We start from the raw sequence: 23,300 nt of genomic DNA, 5'->3' as shown, positions 1-23,300 counted from the left end.
ATAGGTGGATCACAATTGGACATAGGCACAGGGTAAAAGACGCACACTAGGGAATCCATTCCCGGGCTCCCGATTACCTCTCACCTGGACGACCACGCGCTGGACACATTGTGCTTTCTACGCTCTTATTACTGCAACTAACTAGATACATGTACTTATATGACAGCATGAACTGCTTGTAAATAAGGTTAGTCTTTTATTGGTGTCAACATATTGCAGTAGTTTTATTAAAAATAAGTGTTGGTCGTTCTAAAACCGTTCAAATGTGAAATATCCGTGCACTGTGTCATCCCCGGGATTCCCGGAAATGACATATGGGATTCCTGAATTGATTCCCTAGTGCACACTGTCCAGGGACATCAACGCTGGAATTGGAAGTGTTAACCTGTTTTTAGGACCTTGCAGAGATAGGTGGTGACTCTGAGAACTCTGTGGAGGTAGGCAGTTATGAGTAGCCCTACCAGGTCACATCAAAACCAGTCCCTAGAAAGAAAGAGGTAGTGATATTGGCAGACTTAATCATTAGGGGAATTGAGACACAGGTTTGCTCCAGGGACTGAGAATCTTGCACAGTGTGTTGCCTTCCAGGTACACAGGTGGGAGACCTCCCTGGAAGAGTGGATATGCTCTTGGCTAGAGCTTGGATGAATCCAGTAGTCATTGTAAAAGTTGGAACAAATGACATACATAAAGGCAGACTGTCTGGTATGCTGTCCTCATTTAAAGAGTTAGGTGACAAGCTGAGGAGCCTATTTAACAAGGCAGTCTTCTTCAAAATACTGATTGTGCCATATGTCAGTCCAGGTAAAATTGAGGAAATTAGAAGGCTTAAAATGAGGCTCAAATCTTGGTGTAAGATGGAAGGGTACAATTTTATGGGGCAATGGGACTCCTTTTCGAACAGATAAGACCTGATCTGAACCACTGGGGTACCAATGTTTTGGGGAGGCCTATGAGCAGGTTACTTGAGAATTGTCTAAACTATGAAATGGGGAAGTGGGGGCAGGAATTTCAGGGCAGGCCAGGCTTAGAACTGTACACGAAGGGAAGAACAGCAGTTGAGTAACAAATGTGCATAGTCATTTAGTTTCTAGCTCAAAGTTGGAGTAAAATAAGTAACACAATAAAAATTGCTTGCTTGAATACCAGGAGATTCAAAAATAAAACAAGCACGTTATAGTTGTAAGCACTGTAGCTGAGCATAATTGATATTCTAGCAATAACAGAAACTTGGCTAAATAACAAAGATGGTGATGAGTATACAATAGATCAACGGTTCTTAAACCTTTTAGGTTTGCGGATCACCAGATTTGAATTTTATTTTACACGGACCACCAATTACTTGACAAAGTAATTTTAGCATATTTACCATTGTTATCATGTCTATTGATCATGAGGTCTTTACGCTATGTTTTATTCATTTTCACCTGCAATAAACATACAACGGAATTTCTAACACTTAAACTAACAGTATATTATACTCAATTAGTAATGGCGATTGCCGGGGGGGGTGGAATGTCAGATATAGTTCAATGTGATGGGTGTGCCTGTTTGTTTGCACAAAGGCGAGGAACATTCAGCTCGATGTTGGTGAGATTTAATCGCAGATCAGCCTCCACATCCAAGTTGTTTCTGTACTTCGTTTTGATAGCTGTGAGTGTGGAAAACCCAGCTTCACATAAATATGTGGTCGCGAAGGGCATCAGCAAGCGGATGGCTTTGTCGTCAAGCTTTGGAAACTCCTTCTGGGCCTGGATCCAGAACTAAGGTAGGGGGCGCATTTTAAAATCGGCTGCTAATGTGCCATCGCAGAATAGCTCCAGCAACTGTTCTCGTTCAGAAACTGTCAGACTTTGTGGAAGTACCCCAGTGTCCACTGCAAATGGATTTCGAGCTCAGTTGTTATTTACAGTCATGGGAAAATAGGTATGGAATTGTTGTTGCAAGCCTGCCAAATGTTCTTCGATATCTGATCTTGCAACATCATTAAGAGCAAAGGTACTCTCTTTGAGGTAACTGTCCAGGTTCGGGAAGGCGGAAAAATCCAATTGCTGGATACAATTCTGCAGCCACTTCAATTTCTTCACCATTGATGCAATTTTGTCGTGGACGTCATAGATGGTGTCATTTCCCTGTAACCCTCTGTTGAGATCATTCAGACGTGAAAAAATATCTGCCAGGTAAGCAAGCCGAGAAATCCATGCTGGATCATCCAAGGATGCGCTGTGTTGAAATGGATGGTCGGTGAAGAAAATCCGGACTTCTTCCCATAACTCAAATAATCGGGTAAGGACCTTTCCTCTGGATAGCCATCTTACTTCAGTGTGCAAGAGTAATTGTAAGTGAGTACTTCCCATTTCTTGGCAAATAATATGGAATAGTCAGGATTGAAGTGGACGAGCTTTGATGTAATTCACAACTTTCACTGCTGTGTCCAAGACATTCTTGAGGCGTGGGGACATTTTCTTTGTTGCTAAAGCCTCTCGGTGGATGCTGCAGTGGATCCAAACAACATCTGGTGCAATTTCTTTCACTCTGGCAATCAGTCCACTGTTTATTCCTGACATTGCTCTGGCACCATCAGTGCATAATTCTGCACATTTCTCCCAAGGAATGCCATTTTCATTGATGAACGAGGATAATACACCAAACACTTGCTCTGTGGTTGTGTTTGATGGCAATGGACGACAAAAAAGGAGTTCTTCCAGCTCTTTCTCGTTCCAAATGTATCTGACATACACGAGAAGATTAGCTTGACTGGCAATATCTGTCGACTCATCCAATTGCAACAAGTAAAACTTGCTGTTTTTCACACGATGCACAAGAGTCTGTTGGACATCATTTGCCATATCAGAAATTCGAAGCGAGACAGTATCATTTGACAGTGGCACTAAATTCAGTTCACTAGCAATTTTTTCACCACACATTATTGTCACTAGTTGCTTTGCAGCGGGTAAAATTAATTCTTCTCCAATGGTGTGTGGCTTGCCCGCCTTTTGCAATAAGGTTGCTCACAATGTAAGATGCTTCCAAGGCTTTCATGTTGATACTTGTAGCCTTTTTCATTATCTTCTTACCGCCTTTCAATTCGGACAGCTTACGGAGGAAATACTCTCGCGGCTTTTCCTGTACCGCTCCATGTTTTGTCTGTATATGGCTCTTTAATTTTGCAGGTTTTATACATTCATTAGAAAGCACTTCATAGCACAAAACGCACTGTGGCTTTGGCTCGTTTTCATCGTCAATGCAGGTGAATCCATAGTCAATATATGTTTCATCGTATTTTCTTACCACTTTTTTTCATTTATTTCCGTGTTTCTGACTAACACGGAGGGCACTTTTATTAGCTGCATCACTTTCAGTTTCAACAACATGGGAATTATCTGAATAGCCGTCCAAATCAGACTCATGTTGTCCTTCTATTTCTTGTTGACATGTACCGTGTTCCTGACAACTTTCTTGCATTTCTTCCTGGTCAGGTTTTTGCCTTTTCATTGGCAAAAATCCACTTTTAAGCCACTGATCCATTGAGGCTTCTTTATTCTTCCAATCTCTACAGCAGAATATAAAATTTACATATTAAATAAAATTCAGTATCATTAAATCCTTTATCTGCAGCTCTTACCTTAACAAAGTATTCCAGCAAATTAATTAATGAACCCCTGGTAAATAAATTCACGGCAGGCTGTGTACACTATATACTGCTTGGTAAATTTCACACAGGTGCGTTATTACTAAACTGTGGATAAAACAACCTTAAAAGTAATTGCTAGGTCTCGATAAAATTCTTTCTTGACATTACTTTTTTATTACATTATTACTAATTAGTATTATGACACGTATAAATGTACTATAAATATTTATAAACATAAATCTTAGCTATTTTTATAAATAAATAAGAACATATTCGCGGACCACCAATTAGCCTACCACGGACCACTGGAGGGCCGCGGACCACACTTTAAGAACCACTGAAATAGATAGTTACACATTTTCTAGGATAGACAGAAAAGGGGGAATGTTATTTATGTCAAACAGAATTTAAATACATGTCTTCCTCATTTGGACGACGAGCCACATCTTATTGTGGACATCTGGATGCTACTTGATAGCATTAGGGATAGAGGCCTTACTATAGGTATATTATAGACACCCTAATGCAGACAGTAATTTCGATGCATATGGGTCATTCCATGTGAAATCTTCCGATTTTACAGAAATAACACACACTTCAGTCTCATGTTACCCATGTTATCCAGGAGACACCCTTTGAAATTATTTTGATGTAAGATCAGTACTTTCTAAAAATTCACAAGACAATATCTCAAGAGCTAAACTACATAGCAGGCTCGAATATGTTCTACTGGTACCTTTATAATTAATGTACATAAAAAAATCAAAATGTTTGGTCCAGATGACACCACTTTGTAAGAGAAGATCTTCAAAAATGGAAAAAATATTTTGCATCTTTTGCTTTGCCTAGTTTAGGCTTTCAGAAAGCATAAATACCTACACAGGGCTTTTCAAAAGGTTATAAACAAACATGAAACTCTCCATCAGGGTTTGACCAGAAGACCTCTCAAATGTGAAAAAAAAACCCTTTTGGGTATAATTTTCAGACTAGCTTAATGCACTGTGGGAATGTCCAGACATTTTTAAAATGGTTTTACCTGTATCCAACATATCCAACATTTTTATTTTCCATACTAAACATGGGTTAAATTCACAATTTGTCAGTTATGATATTCATCAAGTTCATCATCATTAACTTGGGTATTTATTAATGGGAAAAATAAATCACCAAAGGCACATTAAGCACAACACATGAACAACAGCTGCTTGATTTATCATTAAATACAACACTAGTTATACTGAAATGTTAACATCTTGGTATTGAAGCAGCAGAAATATGACCCATTTCATTTCTGTTTCAATCGAAGTGCAGAGTGTACAGTATCTTTGTCTTTGAGGTCAAGATGGTATTGCCACCCACTGACCATTGTAGGTGCACCAAGCAGTGCAATTACACGCCATAATGGTACTCAACAAATATCCTCTCTAGGTGGTTAATGGAAGATGTGCAGGATAGCTTGGATGCATGAAATATGTCAGGGTGTCTGATTCTGCTTTACTCTTGTCACGAAACACACCAGTCCAACATTTTTCATCATATATGCACCCACCATAGCCTCCAGTAGGACACTGGTCTAATGTGAGGGATGCATCCGATCCATCAGGAGTGTGATCTTGAGAGAGGATCTCAGCTGCTGCTTCAGTGGTGAATATTTGAACAGTCAATGGCCTGACTTCACCAGACTTTGATTTTTCCATCTTCTTCAGGGATGTAACAGTGGTATTCTCAAGTACCAGGTACTCTTTTGGTCATGGAGAATCACATTCTTTGTTCAACAGCATAAGATAAGATATCGTCATTTGAGGTCAAGATGGTATTGCCACCCACTGACCATTGTAGGTGCACCAAGCAGTTTTGGTAACTTACTGATTGAAAACTCCATATTGACACATGGTTCATGCAGCCAATGTTTAGGATGGAAAATAAAAATGAAAGATATGCATAAGAAAAGTAAGGTTTATGTTTTGAGAAAGAAGAGACAATGTAGAATAAATGAAAATATATAAAATCTCCATTCCCACATATCGGTAGGGTGCTCTGAAAATGAAATCTAAAATGATTTTCTTCTGTTCAAACCCTGATACAGTTACTTATCTGTTTATTGCTTTTTAAGAATGTGTATATAGTTATCTGAATAAGGAAAAAAAATCAAAAGCTCATGTTGGTTACAAATATGTGTTTCTGAGGCCTAAACATAGTTAAACCAAAAAGTTTGGTAAATTTCAAAGGGTTGCTTTGACCATACAGGGTAACCTGGACCAACCATTTAAATATTGTCACATACTATACCAATTAATGTATCAGTGTGCAAAATCTGAACCTGCTTGGTGCTTTAGTTCTTGAGTTATGGACTTGTGAATTTTGATGAAAAAAATGAGGCCGGAGAAATTCAGCAAACGCGCCCCCAAAAAACTCAAGTAAATTGGCTATATCTTGGAAAGTATAGATAGTACATCAAAAAAATTACAAGATGTATCCTGACTAACATAGATACACCTGGTAATTTTGTCGAAATGTGTGGACCATTGGTTGATTTGACATGAAATGTGCCACATCTTTTTAACAAATATTAAAGAGGCAAGTTTAGTGGGGGATATAAAAGCTATGGAGGACTTTCATTTCTAAAATATTAATTGGGCTAACCTTGCAGATGTTTTTAAACATAATTAGTGACTGCTTTTAAAAACAGTATGTTAACGCACCAGTGTGAGGGAAAGCCTGTGTAGAGTTAGTATTTTGTAATAACCAGCAAAACATTTAGGGTGTTGAGGTGACTGAACCAATAGGGTCAAGTAACCATAGTATAACACAGTTTTCAGTGTTTTGACAGAATACAGATGCAAAAACTAAACTGTTAAGTTTAACTTTGGTAGGGTAAATTTTGAACAAATGTGGCAAAGTCTAAATAGAATACACTGGGATCATTTTTAGCTGTGAAGACAGTCAATGAGCAGTGGGACAGTAAAGTTACAGTTAAGTGTATCAGAAACAGTAAAATAGAATTAAAATATACAAACAGTAAAATAGCAGATGTTCTAAACTTGCATTTTTCTGAGATCTTCACATATGAGGAAGTGGATAATTGCCCAGCAGTAACATGGACCACTAATCCTTAATGATTTGGAAATTGTTGAGGGAGAAGTACTGCTAAATAAGCTGAAACCTAACAAATCAGCAGTACCAGATAACATTTACTCTCAAGTGCTTAAGGAGGTTAATAAGTATATATATATATATATAAACACATGACACATATTTTTTGAAAGACTTTGCATACTGGAGAAATTCCTAACAACTGGAAAAATGCAGATATTATCCTGTTATAAAAATGCTGATTGGTCCGATTTCAAGTAACTGTAGGCCAGTATGTGTATTGTGCATCAAAGGTAAATTAATGGAAGGAATTATTAAGTAAAGGCTTTAACAATACATGTCAAGAACTAAAGTTTTATTAAACAGTCAGCATGTGTTTAGATGAGGGAGGCAGTGTTTTACTAGCATGCTGGAATGTTCGGCCAGGTTCTGGATAAAGTGCCTTTCTGAACTTCTAGAATCTTAAATAATTTTTCCTCATTTCTACTAGATGCTCCCTGATTTCTCTTTCAGGCACAGTATGGTCTAACAGATGAAGTACAACAATTGGAGAGGACAAGAAATGAACTGCAACAGAAATTGGCACAGTCTCAGTAAGTATTAGTGTATTTCAGTAAAGGTATTTCTTAATTAATTTCATATTTGTTTACTCCATTACTATTATTTCAAGTCAGTCAGTCAGTTATCCAACCTGCTATATCCTAACACAGGGTCACGGGCGTCTACTGGAGCCAATCCCAGCCAACACAGGGTGTAAGACAGGAACAAATTCCCGGGCAGGGCGCTAGCCCACCACAGGGCGCACACACACAAACACCCACACACCAAGCACACACTAGGGACAATTTTAGGGTTGCCAATGCACCTAACCTGCATGTCTTTGGACTGTGGGAGGAAACTGGAGCACCTGGAGGAGGGAGAACATGCAAACTCCATGCAGGGAGGACCCGGGAAACAAACCCAGGTCTCCTTACTGCAAAGCAGCAGCGCTACCACTGCTCCACCCTATTTCAAGTTATTCAGACACTATTTTCAAAAAGTCTATTTTTGTATTTCTGCAATAAGGAAAATTATAAGCTGTTAAAAGCATAATTGGCATGAATGTTAGTGTCATGAAGACGAACCGCTACCTCTGCCACTGAAACTCATTTCTCATCCTGCTTTAATCTAGTATATTGTAATTCTTGGTTTAAAATAAATAATTAGTTATTTCCAATAGGGCTGTCAAAGTTAATGCGTTAATGCATGCACATTTTCTCAAAAGTATAACCTGGTATTGTTCCTTAACCACTTGTACCACATGTATTGTTCAACACCTCCTGCTATCTAAGCCAATGGCTTTCAGACTAAGAGTTCTAGCAGTCTTGTGGAGGTTGACATTCTTAAAATATAAAAAAAAAAAAAAAAATTCAGTTTTAAAGATTGTCTTTAAACTGCCTAGTTTTGAAATGTTAGCAGATAAGGTGAAAGACGACCCAAAGATAATTTTTCAGTACTAGCCAACCCGCGGCGTACCATACGCCGCATAATCAGGCTGGTTTTTAAATGATTTTTAAGCACAGGGAGAAAATTTAACATTTGAAAAATCGGTAATGTAATAAATCAGCAAGAAAAGCAACATTGTAACAATGCAAGGAACGAACCAACACACAATCGTCCGAGACTGAGAACTGGTGGATCCCCATCGCGCCTTCTCCTGCCAGACGGAGGGATGCAAGTGCGCTGCGCTCAGGCACGGAGTGTGGAATGGCAGGAGAGGAGGAGGACGTCCACTCAGCTCCCTCCGTCATGCCAGTCTATTGATTTCTCGTTCAGTATGCACTGCCCGCTCATGTGCCCACCTCCAACTCGTCACTCGAGTCGTTGTCGTCTTTACACAGTCAAGATGCACCTCTGACTCACGTAGACTTTACATTGCTCTGTGCGATTTTTGGCTGCCTTTCTATATATAATCCACCAAGACACCCGACCACGGTAGTAGCGAGGTGGGAGGGGGGTGTGCACAAAGGGTAGGGACGCAACCAGTGGGACCGTATTAGGCGCACTTAGTGGGAATTCCATGGTTTGCAGCCCGAATGGGGTTCAACAGCTTACCCACGCCTCTCTGCGCCGGGTAGACACACGCTCAATCTCATGCATAATTATGTATTGAATACTAAACACTTCTGGAAAGACACAGTTGTCTAAAATGGGTTGGTGTGAGAATACAACAGTAAATGAATGAAAAGATGGAACTCTGGAGAGAGCAAAATATAATACAATAGGGAACCCGCGGCATAACAAATGCCACATAATTTATTGATGGTTGAACACTTCTGGAAAGACACAGTTGTCTAAAAAGGGAGGGTTTGAGGATACAACAGAAAGTGAATGAAAAGATGGAACTCTGGAGAGAGCAACATATAATTGTCCGTGAGTGAAGAAGACACATGTTTGTCGTGGATGCGAATTGCTTATGTAGTGTGTAAAACAGTTTGCTATGGTGCACGCGGTCGTGCGTCATAACCGAAAACTCAGTTTTTAAAGACCGCTTACTTCATTGTGTTTTAACCTCAGTTGTAAAGGATTGTTTTAAGGATCCCATGGGATACCCCTCGCAAACCGTTTTACACGCTGCATATGGCGATTCACCTCCGCGAGAAACATGCCTCTATGAACAGTCAACGTGGCTCAGAGGTACATGAGGCCTCTACGACAGACGAATATAAATGACGCCGTTCTTTCTGTGTCGTCGCGTCCGAGTTGGTGGGCGTGGCTCTGCGAGTTGTCGTCGTATCCAATGGTCTTGGAGTTGGTGGGCGTGGCTCCTCCCTGCGTGCGCCATAGGTATCTTACTTGTCGGCGGCTTAGTGTATCCACGCCCCTTCCAGCATGCTTTCCATGGGTGTCTTGCCTTAGTGAATTATATATATAGATTTTAGTAGTAAAAGAAGGTGAAGTGTATCAGGGATAGTATAGGGGAATTTAAAAATACAGACAGTGTAATAGCAGATGCTCTAAACTCGCATTTTTCTGTGGTCTTCACAAGTGAGGAAGTAGATAACATACCTACGGTAAAAGGGACTACTAAGAAGGTACTGAATGATTTTGAAATTGTGGAGGGAGAAGTGCTGCTCAGATTAAATAGGCAGAAACCAAAGAAATATCCAGGAGTAGATAATATTTACCCTCATGTTCTTAAGGAGGTTTGTGAGTACATCTATAAATCCTTGCACCATATTATTAGGAATCACTGTGTACTGGGGAAATTCGGAAGGAATGGAAAATGGCAAATATTATTCTAGTATATGAAAAGGGTGACTGAGCAGATCCAAGCAACTATAGGCCAGTAAGCTTAATGTGCATCACTGGAAAATTTAATGGAAGTAATTATTACGGGTAAGATTCAGCAACACATAGCAAGAACGGGAATTTTACTGAACAGTCAACATGGGTTCAGAAGAGGGAGGTCATGTTTTACCGACATGCTGGAATTCTATGAAGAAACAACAAAAGTGTATGATCAAATATATTATTTATGTGAAATTTCAGAAATCATTTCATAAGGTGCCACATCAGAGGTTTGGTATTAAACTAAAAGAAGTGGGAGTTGAGAGTGATGTTTTCTACATAACTGCAAAATTGATTCAGACACAGGAAGTAGAAGGTTGTGGTGAGTGGAACCCTATAAGAATTGAGTGATGTTAAGTGTGGTGTTCCACAGGGGCCAGTGCTAGATACAATTTAGGTTCGCCAACGCATCTAACCTGCTTGTCTTTGGACTGTGGGAGGAAGCCCACGCAGACAAGGGGAGAACATGAAAATTCCACGCAGGGAGGACCTGGGAAGCGACCCCAGGCCTCCTTACTGCGAGGCAGCAGCGCTACCACTGTACTACCGTGCCGCCTCAATGTAAAAGGTTGTATCACAAAACTGCACACCTATTTTTTATTTTGTCTTTGAAGAGAATCATTTTGTGTTTTTCAAATTCTATCTGTATTCACCATAAGCCAAAAATAGAATTATACTGTGTGAACTGTACATCAGTGTAAAATGCAAACTTTAACCTTTAGCAGGATTGTTGATTCTTTTGAGGACTTCGACAAATAAGATGTAATGAATATGTACAACTTAATGTCATTCTGGATCACAATTACACTCCAAAAAACAATGATGACTCTTAACTCACCTAACCTTAAACAGTCAGATCGTTGCTCTGTACTTATGCTGCCAGTTTACATACATACTGTAGACTGAACAGTGAGGGGCCAGTAACAAAAGGGATGCACTACTGGGCTAAGTAGGTGAAGGAATATTATGAATTTAAGTTAAATAAAGTTTAATCCAGCTGTATCCATATATGTTTACCCCCATAAATTTAATACTTTTCATCCTTCTATTCATCAAAAAAAGAACACTAACAAAATAAAAATGATCTACAGTAGGTTTACAAATAAACACGTAATTCGTTTTTTTCAACTTTATACACACAATTGATTATCTTTAACTTAGTGATGTGCATAGTCTTCCATTGTTAAATAAGAGACATAATATAATCAATGCAATTACTGATCATAGGAACTGTGCATTGGATGCTGAACTATAATATGTTGAAGGTTATTTTAAATCTGTAAATGACTAGGAAAACTTTTATGTTGGCATGTTTACTTTGAGAATAAAGAGTAACACTACAAATACTTATATTTGAAACATACTTTATATTTTCATTTCTCTTACCAGGAGTACACTGAATTTACTATATACTCAATTTGCTCATATTAATGATGAAATTGCCTGCAAAACCCATTCGCTAACCTTGGAGAAGCATGTCCTAGGAATACGTCACCACCTTTCCCAATCTCTGGAGAAGTCCCTTCCACTGACGGAAGATAATCATTCTATGTCTGAAATTCTTACTCAATTTAAGAATCAGCACTCTGATCTAGAGTAACAAAAGTCCATTCTGATGCTTGGGTTTGCATGTTATTTTATTTTTATGGTAATATTTAACAAGATATGATTTGTCTGTTGTACTAAAATGTTTTTGTTTAACTGAAGAATAAAGTTTGATCTCATCTTATAGGTTTTCTGTACAATGTCGGTTAACATGTATGTTTTTTGCTTCTAAAATAAAAATACTTCAAACCCTAAGACATCTGTGTTATTTTACCAAATAACACTCATAATTGCTTTCTTATTTCTAAATAAGATAAGATTTAACACAAAATTCAGTTAAGTAATATTATGAAAATAAATTGAAAAAGTTGAAACCACAAACTCCTCTGCAGTTAGAGCATCTAGCTGTGGTATCCATAGTATATTAAAAAATGCATTAGATTGTGTCTTGTGTTCTTTAAACTGAGTAGAATATAAAGACTTATAGTAGTCTCTAAATGTGTGGATTACACTGTATTTTCATGACCAATGATTCTATCTCTGCCTGTGTTGATGATTACTGATATTGCATTGCGAACTTCCTGCTTATGGATTTGTTGCGCTAAGATCTTATCCTTCTCTCATAGTAATGATGATTGATAATGATTTAAAAATTAGTTGTTCTGTTTCTTTTGTTGTCAAGAGGTTGAGTTCTGATTGCAAAGCCTGTTTTTTCCTAAAATATGCCTCATTTTGAAACCTGGCATATTCTTGATCTATTCTGGTAATTTCACTGATTAACTCTGATGCCTTCTTGGTTTCCAGTTTTATTTTTGTGGGAAAGATATGAGATAATTTGGCCTCTTAAAAATGCCTTTAGAGTTTCCCAGCGTATTCCTGCAGAAACCTCAGAGGATGCATTTGTCTCTAAAAAAATCAATTTGCTTGGATATAAGTTCTATACAGTTCTCGTCAGCTAATGACAGGTGGTTAAGATGCAAGCTGTGAGATGAATATGTGGGGCATAGTGATGTGAGCTCCATGATCAGAGGGGCATGGAAGGAGATAACAATAGCATCGTATTTGCAAGATTTGATTGTGGGCAAGAAATTATTATCTATAAAGAAATAATCAATTCTTGAATAACAATGATATACTGGTGAGAAGAAGGAATATGTTCTTGAGTTTGGATTTTGAAATTTCCCTGGGTCTGATAAGTTATTACAGTTAAAAACCGTGTGATTATTTTTGCAGTGTTTAGATGTTGTTACACCTGTAGGTGAAGATCTGGATTTAAAACAAAATTAAACTCTCCGGCCATTACAATTTTGTGAATTTTCAAGTTAGGAATGGATGCAAATACATTTTGGATGAAGTCTCTGTCATCCACATTGGGTGAATTGATGTTTATCAAACTCACTTTACAATTAAATAAATTACCCATAATCATCACACATCACTCTTCAGGATCTGATACTTCATCTGATACTACTGATGAAATTATTCTGTGAATTAAGATTCCTACACCTCTAGTTTTCTATGTATAGTTGTAGTGAAATATTTGACCAGTCCAGTTTGCAACCGAAACTGATCCTTGTTGATTAAGTGAGTCTCCTATAAAAAATACTATTTTGGCATTTACACCTGTTAGGTGAGAGAATACTTTCTCCCTCTTTAGTTTGTGTAAGAGTTGAATTTGAACCCTGGTCCAATGTGCACCTAGCATGTGTCTGAGTGTTCCTTCTGAGCGTATGCTTAAAAACTGATGCTGTTTATTATTTACTAAGATAAATGTAGCTATTGTTATTTTATATAACCCCTTAAGAGAAAATATTACATTTATGGCATAACCATTCTTCTATAGTACTAAGTTTCCTGTTTTTTGTACCCATCTGAATCATAAAAAAATTAGACCATTGTTCTGTTAAACCATGAGAAACAGGATGAACGTGGAGAAACTCGCACATCTCCTACAATAAGAATAAAAATAATACATTTAAAATGTCACACATACATCTTAAGCAAACAGGAGTATCAATCCAATTGTGGTCATTTAAGGTATCAACATTTGCCGTGTTCTGTTAACAACTAGGTGTAGTCAATCGTGTTTAAAATTTTTTGATTATGTAATGAATTTTTTCTTTTGAGTAGTGACCTAATCAATGGCTTGTATAAATATAGCGCAGAGGACACTTTTTTCTTTGCAACACTTACTAATATGACAAGTTGTATGCCTCTTGCAAGATTTAGATAAAGAATAATGATTCTTTCTATTGGCTGTGTTTTATTGCTTAAATCGGGGCATTCCATTGGAGGGTGTCTGTATTTAAAATTTTCTTCCACATTCATGATTGAGACCTTTGACATTCCAGTGCAAAAAGTTCACTGTTTTGGCCATTGAGACATTGCTTCTGAACTTTTATTGTCATTTTATAATCTTAAATTAAGGTTGTACATTATTACGTATTAAAGCTTTAACCTTAATTTCCAATATTGCCAGGAGTTATGGCTATGAAGCCCATTGTTGTGTTGGCAGTTACAATTGTGGAGATGAAAAGGATAGATCAGAAATAGCTTGCTCTGGTCTTTCCTCTTCCAAACAAAAGGCTCCATTTTTCTCTTCCCAAGTGAGGCTAGATCACACTTCACGAAGTCCCAGTCCTCTGATATGCCTAGAGACAAAAACATGTCTAGAACAAAACAAGCCCCCAAGAAAGGGTGTAGAAAGAATAAAGTAGAGATATCAATTGCTAGTATAGTCCAAATACCATAAGCCTAGAATATGATCTTAAACAGTCTTGGAAGAATAAACCCAGGGTATAATGTTAAACAGAATCCATGAAGATGCAGATAATGTATGATAGTACACTCCTAATACAATAAGCCTACAATATATATAGTTGTGCTTGAAAGTTAGTGAACCCTTTAGAATTTTCTATATTTCTGCATAAATATGACCTAAAACATCATCAGATTTTCACTCAAGTCTTAAAAGTAGATAACCAGTTAAGCAAATGAGACAAAAATATTATACTTGGTCATTTATTTATTGAGGAAAATGATTGAATATTACATATTCAAAAGTATGTGAACCTCTAGGATTAGCAGTTAGTTTGAAGGTAAAATTAGAGTCAGGCGTTTTTAATCAATGGGATGACAATCGGGTGTGAGTGGGCACCCGGTGTTATTTAAAGAAGAGGGATCTATCAAAGTCTGCTCTTCACAACACGTTTGTGGAAGTGTATCATGGCACAAACAAAGGAGATTTCTGAGAACCTCAGAAAAAGAGTTGTTGATGCTCATCAGGCTGGAAAAGGTTACAGAACCATCTCTAAAGAGTTTGGAATTCACCAATCCACAGTCAGACAGATTGTGTACAAATGGAGGAAATTCAAAACCATTGTTACCCTCCCCAGGAGTGGTCGACCAACAAAGATCACTCCAAGAGCAAGGCGTGTAATAGTCAGCAAGGACACAAAGGATCCCAGGGTAACTTCTAAGCAACTGAAGACGTCTCTCACATTGGCTAATGTTCATGTTCAGGAGTCCACCATCAGGAGAACACTGAACAACAGTGGTGTGCATGGCAGGGTTGCAAGGAGAAAGCCACTGCTCTCCAAAAAAAACATTGCTGCTCGTCTGCAGTTTGCTAAAGATGATGTGGACAAACCAGAAGGCTATTGGAATAATTTTTTGTGGACGGATGAGACCAAAATAGAACTTTTTGGTTTAAATGAAAAGCATTATGTTTGGAGAAAGGAAAACACTGCATTCCAGCGTAAGAACCATATCCCATCTGTGAAACATGGTGGTGGTATTATCATGGTTTGGGTCTGTTTTGCTGCATCTGAGCCAGGACGGCTTGCCTTCATTGATGGAACAATGAATTCTGAATTATATCAGAGAATTTTAAAGGAAAATGTCAAGACATCTGACATGGGTCATGCAGCAAGACAACAACGCTAAGCACACAAGTCGTTCTACCAAAGAATGGTTAAAGAAAAATAAAGTTAATGTTTTGGAATGGCCAAGTCAAAGTCCTGACCTTAATTCAATTGAAATGTTCTGGAATAACCTGAAGCGAGCATTTAATGTGAGGAAACCCACCAGAATCCCAGAGTTGAAGCTGTTCTGTATGGAGGAATGGGCTAAAATTCCTCCAAGCCAGTGTGCAGGAATGATCAAAAGTTACCAGAAACATTTAGTTGCAGTTACTACTGTAAAGGGAGGGTCACACAAGATACTGAAAGCAAAGGTTCACATACTTTGGTTACTCACAAATATGCAATATTCGATCATTTTCCTTAATAAATAAATGACCAAGTATAATATTTTTGTCTCATTTGTTTAACTGGTTTCTCTTTATCTACTTTTAGGACTTGAGTGAAAATCTGATGATGTTTTAGGTCATATTTATGCAGAAATATAGAAAAGTTTAAAGGGTTCACAAATTTTCAAGCACCACTGTATGCAAATATATATTGACAGAAGAATGGACCGGAGATGTAAAAAAAGGTTTGGGGCTGCCATCCGTGTATTATGCCCAGGCTGCAAAAGGGTTACATTTTAAAGAGTTGTATCTGGTTCAAACTTCAAAGCATAGCTGAAGACATGTGGCAAAGATTGAGGCTTTAAAGTGTGACGGAAGTCACGTCATTGGGACAGGAAGTGACCGCATCACAGGTGCTGGAACCCTGTGGAATTTCCTATGAATGGTCTGCAGAGGATTGAGAGAAAAAGTCAGTGCACCTTGCCACCCCCTGGTCAGGCATTGAATTGTCACATATTCTGACCTTTAGCTGCCTCCCATGCACATGTGTGTGACAATATATACATCCATACACATACATATATGATTAGAATTGTAATTAAAACGTTAAAATAGCAGGAAAGGAAATAAAATATTTAATAAAATGTATAATTACGGCAAAAGTATCACTGCAAATAGGCCAAATTTCAGGTAAAGTCTTCTTTGCCTTGCCAGGACAATTTGCCTTGAATATATACTCTCGATTCAGCAGGATAGACGAGGCTGTATCTGATTTCAGCTTTGCGTAAATGCTGTTTAATGCTGTAAAATGCAGCATGTTTAATAGCTGTTGAAGGTGAAAAATCAGGGAAAATGCAAATACGGTTATTTTTAAATATAATCTCTTGTTTCAGTCTGAAAGGTGACATCAGATTAGTCTTTGATTGTAATTCATTGAAGCGTACAATGAAGCTTCTAGGTTTTGAGGCGTTTAATCCACGTATGTTTGATATTATTTCTTCTATATTCGTCTTCCAGCATAGCTAGTCTGTCTCTAAGCACTTTGCGTTCAGATTTAGTAGCCGTTGCTTTTCCATCAGCAGCAGAAGCCATTTTTCGACTATTTCAATACGTGGTGTGAATGCTTGATAACTCCTTCAAGCTGAACATAAAGTGCTCTAAGTTTATTTTCAAACTTACTTGCATATTCCTCCATTTTTTCCTGTATTTTTTCTAGCATAGTTTTAAAGGTTGCCTTAAAGTGATTACTTAAACATTTCTCCAAGTATATTAATATCCTGAAACAGCTTCTCATTTGTCATGTTTATGTCCTTTAACATCTGCAATAAGATGCTGCAGATGTTCTACCAGACAGTTGTGGCAAGTGCCCTCTTCTACGCGGTGGTGTGGTGGGGAGGCAGCATAAAGAAGAAGGACGTCTCACGCCTCGACAAACTTGTTAGGAAGACAGGCTCTATTGTAGGAATGAAACTGGACAGTTTAACATCTGTTGCAGAGTGACGGGCGCTAAGCAAACTCCTGTTAAGCATGGAGAATTCACTGCATCCAGTGAACAGTGTCATCTCCAGGCAGAGGAGTACTTCCCACTTTCACACTCAGATGGAGGTGATGCTGCTATGTCAGGTCCAAGGAGATCCATTGTTTTGCCTACAGTATGTGTTCCAAGTCGGTCTCTGCCAGATCTTGAACTTCTACTTGAGACCTCTTTAGACTTAGATGAAGGTTTAGCTGTCTTTTCCATTTCTTTCTAAGCAGTTTTCCTTTTTCTTTTTTTTTTCTTTATTGTCTGTCATGCTGGTATATATACATTTGCTGTAATACAGCCCCTCAGGTGTAAATACAGGATACCTCTTTTTTTTAATAAAAAGGAAGAATAACACTGCTTCTAACAGAGTTTCTTGTCAAATGTCCATCTCCTAAAAACAGATGGATTTCTATATAAGATTTCATAATATGATGCATAAAGGGAACCAGTACCTGGAGCCCCAGTTAGAACCACTTCATTTTTTCCCAATTAAACTTTAAAAGTTTTTTTTTTTATTTTCATTCAGGTAACATTTTCATTTACAAAGTTAATCAATGCAATGTTAATGTTGATATCAACGATAATATGGAGGAAAGTTTTATTTTGATGTTACCATATGTGTCATCTGCAAGGGAATGGATTTTAACCCTTAACAGATTATTTTGCCAAGGAGAAGCCTATAAATGGATAAATGGACCTAACACAAAACCCTGGCCTCATTTATAAGTCACAGAGGCAGTGGTTGCTTGGACAGACCCAACGGAGATGCTATGCTGAATGTCTGTAATTGCACCAGGTAAGTGTACTAGTAATACCAAAGATTGCTTTCATGTGTTTCCTTGTTATACTGTGGCCAATATTGGAATTAGCATCCTCTGGTCCCATTAGTTGACTCCTAAACACGCATGTGTGACACGGCCCCCCCACCCCCTCAGCCCAGACCCATCGGGTTGGGTGTACTTTTTCAAGAGGTTGTCACACCTAGAAAGGTCATCGACATTGTCTTGCAGGTTACCCCAATGGTAAAGGACTGAAAATTTCTATGGCTGGAGGTCTAAGAACCACTTTGTGACCCATGAGTTTGACTCCTTATGCAAGGCCATCCATGTAGCAGTGCATGGTCTGTCACCAGGGTGAACTCATGGCCTAAGAGGTAGTACCTCAGCTGGGTGATCGCCCATTTAATAGCTAGGGCTTCCCACTCTACTGCCGCATACCTGGTTTTGCAGACGAACAGTTTCTGACTGAGGTACAAGACGGGTTGTTCAGCTCCATCAACATTTTGCCTCAGCATGCCGCCAAGACCTGTGTCCGAAGCGTCCATCTGGAGGATTAAAGGTAAAGAAAAGTCAGGAGTTTTCAATCCTGAAGCTGACGTGAGGGCCTGCTTCAAGTCATTAAATGCAGCTTCCAATTTAACATCCCATACCGGATGATTCAGGCACCTCTTCTTTGTGAGGTTTGTCAATTGCACTACTCTGTCAGAAAAATGGGGTACAAAATGATAATGGTACCCACTAGTCCAAGAAAGGCTTGGACTTGCCGCTTGGTCTTCAGATGGGGCCATTTCAATATGGCATCAACTTTCGAACACTGTGGTCGTACAGTACCATGGCCTACTAGGTAGCCTAAATAGTTGGCATCTGTTAACTCAAAGCAGCATTTCTTTGGGTTAATTTGTAAATTAAATAATTTGTAAATAATTAAATCACTTAGTGTCCACAATGCTGCTTGTACCTGCTGTAGGTGTTCCCTGCATGTGCTGGAATAGATAATGACATCATCCAGGTAGGCAGCACTATGGGGTCAGAGCACCTTGTCCACCAGACACTGGAAGGTCGCGGAGGCCCCATGTAACTCAAATGGAAGGACACAATAATACTAGTGTCCACTAGGAGGGCTAAACGCGGTTTTCTCCTTTGCAGAATCTTTTAAGGGAACCTGCCAGTACCCCTTTGTCATATCGAGGGTGGTCAAGAATTTAGAGAGTCCTAGCTGCTTGAGGAGATCATCTACACGCGGCATTGGATAATCGTCGAATTGTGAGACCTGGTTAAGCCAACGGAAGTCTTTGCAAAACCTTCAACTCCCATTAGGCTTTCCGACCAATGCAATAGGCCTGGACCAGGGACTATTACTCTCCTCTATCACATCTAGTTCCAGCATTCATTTGATCTCCAGCTCCACTTCTGCTCTTTTTGCCTCAGGGAGGTGATATGGGCGTTCTCAGACTGTTACCCCTGGTTCAGTCACTATGTCATGTGTAACCAGTGAGATCCGCCCAGGGTTTTCACTCAATACCTTTATGGCCCCTGGCTGAGGGTTCTATGTGTCCCACCAGGTCGACCCCAACAAGTTAGAACGGGACATCAATCAGGGGAAGGGGAATGAGAGGAGCACAGTCCATTCTGGGAATCTGCTAGAGATGACATTCTGGACAAGATATGCAAAAGCAGCAGACCTTCTCATTGATTCCCAGCCAACAAAATCACAGCTTGATACGCTTCAGAGTCTTTTTGGGCCCCAAATGGGCTCCGCGGAGGTGGGTATGCGCTAGCTCACAGACTTGCCACTGGTAAGTCTGTGGGATTAGCAACAGCGACCACACCTCCCCCTCGTGTTCAGCTACCCGATATAAGAGGACATTATTCAACACAAAATGAGGACTCTGCAGCATGCAGTTGGGAGAGAGGGTCGGAGGCATCCTCAAGGGGCATGGTTCCACTCCGTATCTCCACGGTGTCTGGGCTTGACATATCAGCACGCGATGGTCTGGAAGTTTCAATATCATTATTAGAGGCAACACTCCATCTCTCCTCTGGCTGTAAACATGACATGGAGTCAGCCAGGGATGCCATCTCAGCGACCATCACTAGGCCAAATGGCTGTTTAGGGATGGTGAGTGTTATGCTGCTTTTACTGTTCAACCAGTCTCTCCCGAGTAGGATCTTTCATAACATCTACTGCCAGTCTTTTTATCGTTTCATTATAACGGTCAAAGCACGAGGCGGACTTATACTGGTGGACGTCCCCGTGTACACAGGTTATACTGACGGGCAACAATGGAAATGTTACTGCCAGAATTGAATATGGCTGGTGTTTTAATTCCATTCAATAGCACTTCCCCTGTAAGTGAGAAAGCCAGAGGGTTAGCAAGAGCACAAAACCTCCCCCTCTCCGTGCCCCCTTGCTCACCACAGGAAGATGGCTGCTGCGAGCCAGCAGGTCCCTTGGTTTGCTCTGTAGGGTGGCGACAGGGCACTGAGGAAGGGACACAAGATTGTCTGGGTTCACAGGGGTCCCTTTCTGGTTCCCCTAGGTATGTCTTTGTCCTTATTGCCTGTAAGATCTCAATCAATGAGACCATGTTCCTAATTGGCTGGGTGAAATGGGCTCTGTGGTATAGCGGGTCCACAGCCCCTCTCAGCAAGGGCCAGTTTTTTTAAATAAATAATCGTCGCGCTCGTGGCTTAGCGAAGGGGCGTGGTGGCTGTAGCGTATCTCGGGGCAATCTGCGGTTTGGGCATTTCTCACCTAGTGTACAGGTGAGGGACTGCCCACATCCGTGATTGGTCCTGAGGCTGCTAATGTGCTGCAGCTGCTATGGCCCCTCTCAATGTATAGAAGCGGGAGTTGGCTAGGAAGGGGAGAGAACAAAAAAGAAAAGAAAGAGACGGAGGTTGCTGGAAGGAGGCAGGAGGAAGCCGCTGCGTGAAGAGAAGAGAGAGCTGGTGCAAGCGAGCGGGCGAGCGAGCGCTCGCAGGCAGCTGTGTGGAAGCCTGGGTGTTAGACCGACACCTGGGTGTCCTAGTAGTGGTCGATCCTGCTGAGTGAGCATGTAGTGGGAGTGACCAATAAAGAAGAAAGACTGTCCGCGTAAGGCCGGGACGGCAGCGGGAGTCGGGAGGCTTGGTGGAGAAGTGCTTGGTGTGAGCGTCATGGTTACCAAGGATTCCAAATCTCAGGCCTGGGATGAATGCGAGACTGAAGCCAGGATCGGGGGGACTCCAGACCTGTGTGAAAGAACAGACAGCTGGAGAGAGTGTCTCACTGGTTGCAGGGCCCAAATGGGATAAGCTAGTGTAGAACAAGCAGCAGGCATGTCATTGTGTTTAGAGAGGACTGCTTACAGCGTTGTTTCAACTTCATTTTTTAAAGGATTGTTTTAGCATTGTTTTTAACCTCCACGATTGTCTCTGTCTTAATGGATTATAGCAAAACACCCGCACTTCGCAGCGGAGAAGTAGTGTGTTAAAGAAGCAATGAAAAAAAAAAGGAAACATTCTGAAAATAACGTAACATGATTGTCAATGTAATTGTTTTGTCACTGTTGTGAGTGATGAGTGTTGTTGTCATATATATACACACACATATATAAACATATATATACATACATATCTACATATACATATATATACATATCCATACATATATACATATACACATATATACATACATATACATCCACATATATATACATATATATATCCACATATACACACACACATATATAAACATATATACATACATATCTACATATATACATATACAGACACACACACACATATATATACAGTATATATATATATATATATATATATATATATATATATATATATATATATATATACAGTCTTTGGGGTGTGAGCAACTGTTGCTGGGGTGCCAGAATCCATGAAGGAAGAAAAATGAAAAACATTATTTGTACAAAATCTTAATTTATTTATCCATTCCTAAATAATTAAATGGGCAGGCTATTTCGTATCAGTGCAATACGCTGCTTGTTAAAACGGATGACTCCCGCTCTTACGTGCAAGTCTGCCTGGATATTATGAACTATCATATTTGTTCAAGTTCTATTTAAATTTTAAATAGAAGGAATTTTTATTTAGTGGACAGAATATTATTCCGGAATAAATCAGCTCAAACCTTAAATAATTTATAATATTTTGCTCTCCATAAAAATATATCATGTCTAAATTATACAAGTTAGAAATAAACGTTAAAAGAACAAACATTCAACTTTCTTTACTCTTATGTAATTTTAATATACTATATATATATTTTAATAAACTTAAATTTTAAATATCCCAAAAGATTTTGCTCTCCATAAAAATATATCCTGTCAAAATTATACAAATTCAAACATGAACATGGTGCATAACAAAACCTGGAAATATAAATAAAATTTGTTCTTTTCAGCAATAACAAATCAAATCATTCAGTTGTCTTTGCTCTTATGTCATTTTATCAGATTTGGACGCGTGGCATCTTTTTTTGGCAACAATTTCGTTTATGTTTGGTGTGAGGTTCTGTGTTGTGGAGATTCTCAGGATGGACTGCATGTGCTCATCAGTGAGGCGACTCCTGTGTTCTGTTTTGCTAGTCTTCATGACTGAGAAGAGCTTCTCACACAGATATGTGGTACCAAACATGCACAAGGTTCGAGCCGCATGTAGAGGGAGCTGGAGCATTTTTGCGGGAACAGGCCCTGCAGTATTGTACTTTGCCTTCAGTGTGCCATTACACTGCAGCTCAATCACCTCCATCTGAATCTGCATAGGTGCAGTTTCCACATCGACGGCAAATGGGTTGCGAAACAACTCAAAATTCTTTTTTTGTTCTTCAAAGCAAGCAAAGCGCCGTGCGAACTCAGTGCGCAGTGCGCTCAGTTTATCAGTAAAGTGCATATTTGGGAACACCGTTGTGCCGATTTGGTTCAACATTACTTGGCAACAGGGAAAGTGGGGCAAGTTGCACTGGTGCATTTGTGTCTCCCATAAAAGTAGCTTCACTTGAAATCACTTTGTGATTTTGCACGGGTAAAAATGTCTGCTGAAGTGTCAGATTCTTCTTTAACTCTTCTGCTTTGTGTATCTTGTGCATTGCATTCAGGTCTTTCAGGTTGTCTTGATGTTTTGTCT

At 39.3% G+C, this 23,300-nt stretch overlaps 1 protein-coding gene across 3 annotated transcripts in view; it reads left to right on the top strand.

The window, feature by feature from the left end:
* tekt2 (tektin 2 (testicular)) overlaps nucleotides 1–11,859 on the top strand; it is a 56,945-nt gene extending 45,086 nt beyond the window's left edge. For all 3 annotated transcript variants that reach the window (XM_039740465.1, XM_039740467.1, XM_039740466.1), the window contains exons 9-10: nucleotides 7,241–7,320; nucleotides 11,447–11,859. In XM_039740465.1, the coding sequence (XP_039596399.1) occupies nucleotides 7,241–7,320; nucleotides 11,447–11,657 (291 nt within the window). In that variant the 3' untranslated portion in view covers nucleotides 11,658–11,859. The remainder of the gene's footprint in view (nucleotides 1–7,240; nucleotides 7,321–11,446) is intronic.
* Nucleotides 11,860–23,300: the final 11,441 nt, after the last annotated feature.

Source organism: Polypterus senegalus, chromosome 17 (genome assembly GCF_016835505.1).
Source record: "Polypterus senegalus isolate Bchr_013 chromosome 17, ASM1683550v1, whole genome shotgun sequence".
NCBI classification, from domain to species: domain Eukaryota; kingdom Metazoa; phylum Chordata; class Cladistia; order Polypteriformes; family Polypteridae; genus Polypterus; species Polypterus senegalus.
The sequence above is the reverse complement of the archived record's forward strand: the minus strand, read 5'-3'. Positions and strand labels throughout refer to the sequence as shown.